The sequence below is a fragment of the Trachurus japonicus genome, chromosome 14, assembly GCF_045865225.1.
Source record: "Trachurus japonicus isolate A0001 chromosome 14, Traja_1.0".
NCBI lineage: Eukaryota > Metazoa > Chordata > Actinopteri > Carangiformes > Carangidae > Trachurus > Trachurus japonicus.
The window spans coordinates 17,642,926-17,653,492 of record NC_140920.1 but is presented as its reverse complement, the minus strand read 5'-3'; the positions used below and the strand labels follow the sequence as shown (position 1 = coordinate 17,653,492).

Here is a 10,567-nt window from a genome sequence, read left to right as displayed (position 1 = left end):
CTGTGAATCCACAGGATGGAGGACTCAACATCTCGGTGTGTCATGAACTGATCAGAAAGAAACGTTTATAAACCATGTGGTGGAAAATATAAACAAAACATTTTTCAGATAGACTAGTGCAGTGTTTTTCAACCTTGGGGTCGGGACCCCACATGGGGTCGCCTGGAATTCAAATGACTGATAAAAATATTTTTTTAAACTAATTATTCTTTTTAAAATTATGATTTAAAACATCACAGACAAACTCAAACAACTGTATTCTATACTTTCACTTTCTCGAATATAAATCGAGTTCAAATAAAAGATACGGTATCACTAGACAGACACTAGTCCAGTGGTTCCCAACCTTTTTTGGCTCGTGACCTCATTTTGACATCACAAAATCTGATATCTGTCTGATATCATTCTCTTGCATGGACAGTTTAGAAGTTAATAAGTAAATGCAGGGCTTAATTAAAGGATTAAACCTCAACAGTGCTCAAAACCAGGTTCAAGAATATGAAGTAGGAGTGTACAGTGTTTTTTTTTGCCACTAGATGGCAGCCACAGTTCTCACAGACAAAACAAAGTCTCTGTTCATCAGTATTTATTCACACAGCTGTCGACATAATCAGCACATCACACGTAGCAGGAATAAAACACAACGACTTGCACTCTCAGTTCTAGACGGGCTGTTTGGATGGTTTTATTTTTCCGATGTTTTCTGTCGCTCCACGTCAGGTGCATTCTCCCAACTCATTCACATAATCTGGTTCCTCTGCAAGAAAGAAAAAATGTGGGAGAATAATTCATGATGTCTTGAACGTCCCTCAACATGTCTTAAGTCCACCACAGTTTCATTCATTCAGTCAGTCAATCAATCAATCAATCAGTCATCATCAGGTTATCTGTATCAGTAGTTCTTAGCAGCAGTGTGTAGTTGTTATAACCGTAATAATAATAATAATTTTTCATGCAAAGAAAAATCCATTCTAGATTAACAAACAGATCCTAGATCAGACATTTATAGATATAGAGAGAGATCAGACAGCATGTTATTATGAAATGAATATTTTGTGTCTCACCGTCACCGCATTCTTGCTGAGCCTGCTCCAAGAAATCAGAGTTCTCATAGTCGTCGTCGTCTGTTTGGATGAATGGCAGATGTTTACTTCTCTTGTGATTGACTAAAACCATGAAACCTATTGTCTCTAACTGAATCGCCACAGATATTTACATACCGTCTTTTATGGGCAGTGATTGAATAAAGTTTGCATAGACACCTGGATCAACCTCTGGACGAACACAAGAAATTCAGGGAATGAATGTTAAATAAAAGAATCACATAGCCACATCAAAGTTTAACACTTACAAGAGAAGATAATAAATACTCACCAGTTACATTCGTCTCTGTCTGTGTGTTTTCATACAATGCATGTGGGATCGGAGCTCTATGAACAATAATCAATATAAACACATTAGTTTATAATTGGACACAAAGAACAATAAAACAAAACTTCACATTCCTCAGTAATTCTACTTTAAACTGACTCCAGGTGTTCTGTTTCACTATGAACATGAAGAAATGATCATTAAGTTTTTGCTCTTTTTATTTTATTTAGATTTACACAAAATGTACAAAAGAGTTTTTTGTGTTGATATTGGTATTTTGTTTTAAATTGGTCAGGATTTGGTTGCACCAGATTTACGTCATGGTTAATCCACAGAGATGATTACTACAGTAGTACTACTACTAGTTAATTAACACCACCTACAGTTAGTGACTGTAAGGCTTGAATAACCTCTTTTCTCTCAGTTATCAAGGTTATTGTATTGTATTGTATTGTATTGTATTGTATTGTATTGCATTGTTGCTGAGTTTTTCCCCAGTTTAAAACTGAGCAGGAACAACAGCTCTGCTTTATGGAGATACATTTGTGTCTATTATAAAAAAAATAAAAAGTTGGTTGAAGATTGAAGTGAGTTATTATTAGTTTGAAATATATATATATATATATTGTTTAAATCAACTTTTTGTATTGAATAATAAAGAACCAAATGTATCTCCATAGATTTATTGTTTAACATTTATTATTTGGAAAATATTTCAACATCATGACTTTTATTGAATCTTCCTACATGTTTTTGTCTGTTACCAGCTGCTTCTCTATGATGTTGGTTTGCTTTAAAAAAAAAAAAAAAAGATTTCAAACTCAGATGATTAATGAATTTTTCTATAAGCAACCAGATTTAGCTGATATGAAATAACATTACTGTAGGTGGGTGTTTGGATGCACAGTGACATCATCTGTACAGAGTTTCCTTCACATTATATTTTCTTGAAAGAGAAGAGGTGAAATACTCACACATACGTATGCTCCAGACTTTCTGCTGCAGTAAAGAGAGAAATAGATAAATATACATAATACAACCAAAATGCAAATACTTCAAAATCAATATAAGATGTTACTTTAACGTGTTGTTGTGTACAGTTACCTGCTTGACTGACATTTTCATAGTCTCCCTGATCATCATCGATCACATCTGGAACACACAGAGGTTGATTGGAGCCGCTCACCAACAGAAACTTGAAATATTTATTTGCTTAAAAACAAGATAAACTTACCTTGTGAAAATTCCTCATGTATCTCTCTGAAAAAAACAAACATAAGAATTTATAGTTTTGTGTTTTTGTGTTTGTTTTGTTAGTTACATAAAGGGAACTTTTTCTTGACTAACAACAACCAGGCAGCTTGTTGTGTTGTTTTGTGGCATTGTTTCCTTTCTGGGATTTATTTTTTTTGATTTGTTGTGTTTGTTTTTTGTTTTTACTATTGTGTCATGGTGACAAATGTCCCGAGTGCATCTTAGACTATATCTTATAGAGAAAAGGATATTTGATGTACGTACTCTGTGGTTGAAGTTATCTGATTGGCTCTGGTGACTGAGGAAGGAAAAAAAGTGTTACAGTTATTTTAATGTCATAATAAAATAAATAGAAATCAGCAGATATTGTACAGTGTCTGAGTCTGTAGTGAGAAACACCTGTTTTTGATTGTGTCACAGCAAATACACTTCCCCCACGTTGGCTGTCGAGAAGAGGAAAGTGTTTTCATGTCAAAATCTAATGAGGCTTTTGCAAAAAATGTTTCACACTTACTACGTAATGTCACAGATTTCAGCAACTGATGAGTCAGAAACAACAGAGGTGATGAATATGGACCAAATCTCAAAAACTCACAATGTTTGCAGGTGATACACCTGGTTCTCCTCCTGTATTACCTCTGAAAGAAATAATCAGTGATTAAGTGACAGTTTAAAACAAGACAAATGAATTAAACTAAACTAAAACTGCAAACAAACAGAATACAGGGGAGAAAAACAACATTGACCTCAAAGTGTTGGTCATTTGTAATATAAGTAGAAATCACTTACAGAAGACATGTTGATGTCTTGGTAAAGAATAAAACATAATTTAAAGATAAATTGAATACATTTCAACAAATTGAGAGACTGAAGCATCAGCTCTGTGTGTGGACTGATGAGGAGACGTTTTCCGGTTTTATTCATCTAATGTTGAACTGCTGCTGTTTTACTTGCATCATCTTCTGCACTTCATTATTGGCACCAAAGTGCAGAAATAATTAACACTAATCTTCATAAAGCAGCACTGAACTGACAGGTGCATTCATTTGTATTTTCCTTTAGTTGATGTCTGGATATTTCTATGTTTGCACAAAGCTGAGGTGCGAACAACTGCATGATCTGTGTTTCTGAGGTTATGAAGCGACTGACCAGGCGTGAAAGTTAACTGTTTTGTGTTTTTCACACTTCTCACACATGATCATCTGGTTCACTCAGCTGAACCGCTGTGGTGCGTTAATGTGTTCACTTTAAACTGAACATTTAAGCAGAAGTAAGCGATCCGGTCGTTTTGGCTAATGCTGCGTTCCAGGCAGGCTTTTGAAACCGTAAATTACAGCCTCAAGTCACGACTTACGACTTTGTAGCGCTCCAGGCAACACACTTGTGTTTTTCCGACCTGTTTTACCTGTGAAAGTCACTGTAACGGCCACTCGTAACTTCCGTCTTGTGAACTCGTCGTACCAGATCAAACTGTTACGACTTCACAGGTCGGAAAAACACGAGTTACGGGCTGCCTTGAACGCACCATAACAGTCCTCATCCCTACGTCACCACATTCACGCGCATCCCTTGGCTGCACACACAGCCCTGCATGCCGTTCTCTCTCCTCATTGGATAAAACTTGTGGGATACGAGAAAAGTTTTCTCCTCGGCTCAGAGCAGAGCAGAGTGACTGACAGACCCGTGTTTCAGTCCAAACACTCTATGTAAGTGATTGCTGTCGGAAGATATAACTATTTAAGACTTATATTAACACAAAAATATTGCTTACTTCTGCTTTAACATCATGCCACATGACATCGCTAGAGAAACGCCCTTAGCATCAGTGGTATGTTGCTGTGCTACAGATGTTACAGAAACATCTGTTACCTCTGAAGACAGTTTGTCCGCGTGTTTGAAGCAGAGTAGCAAACAAATAAGAGAAAACTCAATGTGACAGTTGACGGGTCCTGTCACTATGCCTCCAGTTGATCATGCACCCTGGCTACTTGGCCAAGGGGATGTCCCTTTGGGTGACTGGTAAGCGTGCTTGACTATTACCCACGAGTTGTGGGTTCAATTCCCGCCCGGGCCCTCTTCACCTTGCCACATCAACCAGAAAAAAATGTACCTTTACTTTACTTTACCACATTGTTTAGATATAATAAATTCTTAACAAATCAATAACATTGTTTATTTGTTGAATGTAACTCGTGTCTGATTCTCCAGTGTTTCAGTAAGTTATAGGTTTTATATACATATTTTGGTGAAGAACCAGATGTGGCAACTTTATTGACCCTAATTTGCAGCATTTTTTTTGTAAGATTAAGAAAGTCCTCTAATGCCTTAATACCCTCCAATAATGGTCCATGATTAAAATTATGAATTTAGTATCTCAAGGAGTGTATTCGTGTCTATGAAGGGTTAAAAGGGGACTTTGAACTTCAAAAATTAAAAAAAGAAAAAGAACTATGAACTGTGAAGTAGTTCATCTTCAGTGGCCGAGTTTAACATCACAGCAGGGAGTAGCTAAGTAACCTGCAGTGTGATGACTCAGACGGACTCCATTGTTCTCATCTATGCGATGCACTTACTGGACTTCCTCCTGCAGCGCAGGCACAGGAGAGACAGAAGACTCAGAGACAACGTGATGGCGACAGTCACGACTGCAGCCAACACATTGAAGTGTCCACTCATCCCTGAAACACACATCAACACACAGCTGATCAGATTAAAAACCAAAGCAGCAGCTCAAGAGTTCAGTAACTGATTATTAGAGCTGTTGGGGTGGTAGTATTAAAGCAGCAGACTGGTCAACGTTCAGCTCACTGCTGCTCTCTGTCAGGTTGAGCTGCTGTTTTCCTGTTAACGCACAGTGAATCACAGGATGTGGTTGGCCGAAACAAAACTGAAACATCGCTTGTAGGTTGAGCACAGGACTCGGGCTCCCCTGTGTTGGCTGATGAAATAGATTAGATAGATATCAAACAAAGCTGGCCTCTGACTGACAGATCTATTTTTAAACAGTTTACTCGAAGTTTAATTCTGTTTTAGGTTAAATAAAGAAGGGTTTAAATCAAAACGCATGCTGCTTTCACAACATCTCAGAGCTCCGGGTTCTAACGTGTCTCCTAGTGTTGACACAGTTTCTCAACCGCTACCTTTCTTCATTACAGTTTTTCTTTTGCAAGTAGCTGCTCAGTAAACAAGCTGCTGAATTTATCACGAGCAAACAGAAAATCACCTTGTATAGACATGAAGCTGTGGGTTTAGAATAGAGATAGTAAGTGTTTATTTGTACAGTTACAAATTTAAAACAGAACTGTGCTGCTGATGCTGAGGACTCATGTATGGTTATTGAAAATAAGTTTTTGGTTATTTCTATTCTGTATGATCTGATAATATCTTTGGGGTTTTATCACCTCAGTATTTGTTTTGTGTCTTTTTATGAGGGGTAAAAAGACACAATGGATAATCCAGATTTAAATCAACAGAAAAGATTAAATCCAAATATAAACCTGATGATTGAATCAGAAACTATAAGTTCATTTGTTCATCAAGTTTTATCCCTGAATAATAATAAGATAAGATAAGATAAGATAAGATAAGATAAGATAAGATAAGATAAGATAAGATAAGATAAGATAAGATAAGATAAGATAAGATAAGAAGACTTTATTGTCCAATGGTTTAAAAACACAGTGGAAATTTGCCTTCAGCATGTGGCAGAAGTCATAGAGAAAACATGAAGTTAAAACACTTGGTGCACAAATTACAAATTAGTTTTCCTGAATTATTTTTATTTGAAAATCATGATTTTTAGTCAGTCAAGTCAAAAAAGTGTTCCTGTTCACTGCAGAGATCCACAGTTCATCACTGTAGCCTAATGTGGTGTTTAGACAAACACACACATCATTTACATCTCTTTGACCCATTTTTCATAGTTTCCTGTCATTTTTTTAGACCTAATTTTTTTTCTTTTGGACCTTTGTCGACCAGATAAATGTTGATTTCTTCCCTGATTTTGGTGAATATTGGCCGGACGTCAGAGACTCAGTGCCGTTTATTGTACCTATGTCAGTTAGCTCGTCCATTGTCTGTGTCGTCTTTGTCTTTATCAGGAGGTGATCAGTGAAACTCACTAAACAATGTTGTTGTCACACACAAAATGAACAAGGACAAGGAGCATTTGGTCTAAGCTGGTGAGCGACTCTGTGGTGAGTGGTTTCCTCCACAGCTGGACCGATCGCTGCCTGAGGCCGGACAACAAAACCACTCTGGACCCTTCACATGAACCAGCTCCTGCCCTCTGGGAGACGTTTCAGAGCAGAGGAGCAAACACGTTCTCCTTTGTTGCTCACTCCACTACACTACTGAACAATCAGGGGAGCAAAAAGCATTGGACCCCACCACCACGTGCACACACACACACATCCTTGTAATGCTATCTTTGTGAGGACACTCATTCACATAATGTACCTATTCCCTAGCCCCTTACCCTAACCTTAACCATCCAAAACAAATACTTAACCCTAACCATTACTCTTAACCTAATATAAACCTACCGTAATTATAATCTAAAGTCTTAACCCTCAAACAGCCCTTGGAAAAAGTGAAGACCGGCCAAAATGTCCTCACTTCCCAAAAATGTCCTCACTGTTGGTTAAAAACTTGATGGTCCTCACAACGTAGTAACTACAAGAACACACAAACACACACTAGGATCCCTGAGACTTCTACATGCCTTGACTGTTTTTGTTATTTTATCTGTAAATCAAATTCTTTTTTTTAATGTGTCTGAGTTGCGACAAGAGGAAACGTGAGGACTGTGAAGCTGCACAAACTTCCATAATGAAGGTCTTTTGTTTTACAGTTTTAAATTGATGTCCGTACATCAGTTATTCTCCTGACTGTGTGAACAGTAGGGGGTTTTTTCCCCGGCCTATCTCAGATTGCCGTTTGAACTCTGACCCCTTTATAACACCCACCATCGGACCCTGGGTGGGCCGGCCCGGTGGGTGTTAACAGGTTGATGTTGTTGTTTTGAAGCTCGTTGTTTTGTTTGTGCTTCTTTAATGACGACTGAATGTTTCCATGAAGTCACTGTTTCCAATGAGCTGTAGTTTTTCCGCCATAGTGAGACGGCGTTCAGCACCGAGGACGTCCACACCCACACGTGTGGTCGTGTGAGAGGTGATATAGGACGGTAACTGTGTCTCCAACCAAACGACAACCATCACTCATCAAAACCCCTGGATTATATTTGATAAAAGCATATTTAAAAAACAAACAAACACATCAGCAGTGTCTTTGAACACAGCGTCAGCAAAGGTGAAGGTTTCTGAGGCGTAGTTAGTCCAAACCAGGTCTCATTTAAACTGGTGTGTGGACAGTGAATCATCCACTGTGATTCTCACTAGATACTGGTTTGGTCTAAGTGACACAGAAATGACCAGAAAAGTTGAATCAGCACCAGCATCATGAACTTTATACGGTTATAAAGACGGACCGTTGTGTTGGACTGAGTCAGTTTTATCTACTTGGGCCTGTTGAAGTGATGAGTGAAGTGTTTAGTCATTGATCAGCTGTATAGTTGAGATGAGTTGAGTTTATAAACATTTCATCCAATAGGAGGAAATGTGTCTGATGCTCCACCAGACCTGGTGTATTCTGGGTTTGGTCCAGTAAAGAGACGGTGTAACAGAGACGGTATTGAACACTATGGATCATATAGCCTAGGTGATAATGCTCCGCTGCTCCGTGGAGTTTCACTGTAGAAACACAAAGTCCAAAAAAAAGAGACACAACCTTCAACTGTGACACATTATCTACTAATATCTGACATATATTTATAGTTTTCAGCTTTGTTATGCTGATTATTATTTTCCCTCATTTCTTAATTAAGAAAGAAATGAGTTATTACAATTCTCTCTGCACATAGGCTACTGAATTTGACAAATGCATTGTGAGTTACGATCACTATTTGAACCCAACACACTTTCCTCGTAGCCTACACGATTATTCAAAATCTCCTACAGGGTCGTTATTGCTGTTTTTGTTATTGTTTAATCTGTACGGGATTTTTTTTTAAGTACTCAGGAAAAAAATAAATGACTTTATTTTCCCTCCTAAACTAAATTTCTCCCTCTCTTTTCCTCATCTAGGCCTACTTCTTTCCTTACATACTTGTTGGTTTTCAAAATTTTATTATCATTATTATTATCATGATTGTTGAAGTCCTCTATGCATATTATATCTATATTTACTCTTTGATTTATCTTTAGATTAGTGTACAGATCATCAGAGCTCGGTCCTGTAAAGCAAATGCCACACATTTTTTGGGCCACTGAACACTATGAATTTGGGAATATTTCCATTTTGTTCATCGATATTCAAATTTTACAAAATTTGGTGAATTTGGGCTCCAATAACAAGGAAAAACTGCTATATTTGTGTTTCTACATTCAACAACACAGTTATAGTATTACGTCATTGGATGATTGTTGCGATCGTATTGAGGTAGATGTTAAATATGAAGCACAGAGTTACACAGAATATATTACTGAGTACAGTAGGCTATTGATGTACCTTTTTCAAAATAATCTTTTACAGTAACATCGTCTGTGTGATAAATGCAAATGAGTAAAAAACACAACAATCCCCTTTGAATGAGGTCAAGTAGATGTGAGCCAAATGAAATACACAATACAGGTAAATGCATTGAACCACCATCACTGGTTTGTAAATGTTCTTAAATAATGTATGTTTTGTTATGTAAAAAAGAAAGAAAGTTTAAATGTTTTGAGCTTCTACAAACTGAGTGAGTAGTTTATTCTGAGGTCAGATCAAAACATCTCAACTGTACAACGATCAACTTTAGGTCAAATATCCTCATTATTGAAGAATTTTAACACATGAATCAAACAACAAAACAAGTCTTTTTACCTGTTAATAATAATATTAGTGTGTGTATGTGTGTGTGTGTACGTGTGCAGCGTTGGCGTGTTACCTTCAGTGGTCCGGCTGCTTCATTCTTCAGTGGCAGCAGCAGCAGCAACAACTCTGCTTCCTCTTTCAACACCTCGCCACATCCGTCATGCTCATGACTGCCAAGACCTCTGAGAAACACACATCTACAATCTCTGGTGTGGTTTCAATTGGACACAGAAAAAATACACCGACTGATCAACTGCTACTCGGGTTTGTTATTCTAATGAGCGGTTTCATGTGTTGTCAGACTGCTCTCAAAAACACCTTGCAGGCCTCAGAGGAGAGAAGACGAATGTCCCCGTTAGCTCTGGTGTTGTGTGAAAATGCACAAACTTAACAGGTTCCTCTGGTTCAAACTGAGCAGCATTTAGAAAATAAGAAATACACAGAAATGATTCACATCTGAAGATAGAAAAGGACATGCAGTGTTGTTGGCAAGAATGAGGTGATACAATGCAAATCTTTGAGAGGGGTGACCATGTGACGTATTTTTTGACTCTGTAATCTATCACAATCACATACAATCTGCACACAACAGACTCAGAGAGGTTGCACTTTGTATTTCACGGTTGCTATATTGTCGTAGGTCATCTGAAAAGAGGAAGTTAGATCTGACTCAATCAATTATAAAACTAAAGCTTGAAAAGGAAGGATCAGAGAGACAGAGAGACAAAGAAATGGCATTCATTATTTCCTTTGTTATAATTCACTTCAACATTGTTTTCATGCAGTGTGAACAGTGGGGTTTAAATCAATCAGAGGTTCAAATACAACACAGAATCACTGTCACCATGTTAAGTATTGATAGGATATTGATACAGAACCTCAAAAAATCAATACAATATCACAACATAAATAAAATATTGTGATATTTTATTGTTTGAATATTTTCTTACAGCCCAAGTTTTGACTGAACTACAACTAATGGAGACTCATGCAGAGACTTTACTCCAGTATAATAGTTAGCAGAGTT

General features: G+C 37.4%; 1 protein-coding gene across 1 annotated transcript; it reads right to left on the bottom strand.

Annotated features, from left to right (window-relative positions):
• Nucleotides 1–575: 575 nt before the first annotated feature.
• On the bottom strand, nt 576–9,868 carry LOC146974647 (uncharacterized). The gene is made up of 12 exons (XM_085796844.1): nt 9,614–9,868; nt 5,199–5,303; nt 3,221–3,263; nt 3,025–3,068; nt 2,890–2,923; nt 2,606–2,631; nt 2,476–2,523; nt 2,346–2,370; nt 1,375–1,430; nt 1,221–1,274; nt 1,065–1,124; nt 576–757 (listed from the first exon to the last, which is right to left on the bottom strand). The coding sequence occupies exons 2-12, from the start codon at nt 5,299–5,301 to the stop codon at nt 717–719; spliced, it is 534 nt and encodes a 177-aa protein (XP_085652970.1). The 5' UTR covers nt 5,302–5,303; nt 9,614–9,868; the 3' UTR covers nt 576–716.
• Nucleotides 9,869–10,567: the final 699 nt, after the last annotated feature.

What these genes read in the sequence shown, in the direction of transcription:
- LOC146974647 (XM_085796844.1), bottom strand. Translation starts at nt 5,301, where the DNA reads ATGAGTGGACACTTCAATGTGTTGGCTGCAGTCGTGACTGTCGCCATC. An exon ending in TGTGACACAATCAAAAACAG is followed by an intron (nt 2,924 to 3,024) that starts GTGTTTCTCACT and finishes TTCCTTCCTCAG; the next exon opens with TCACCAGAGCCAATCAGATA. An exon ending in TGAAAATGTCAGTCAAGCAG is followed by an intron (nt 2,371 to 2,475) that starts GTAACTGTACAC and finishes TCTTTACTGCAG; the next exon opens with CAGAAAGTCTGGAGCATACG.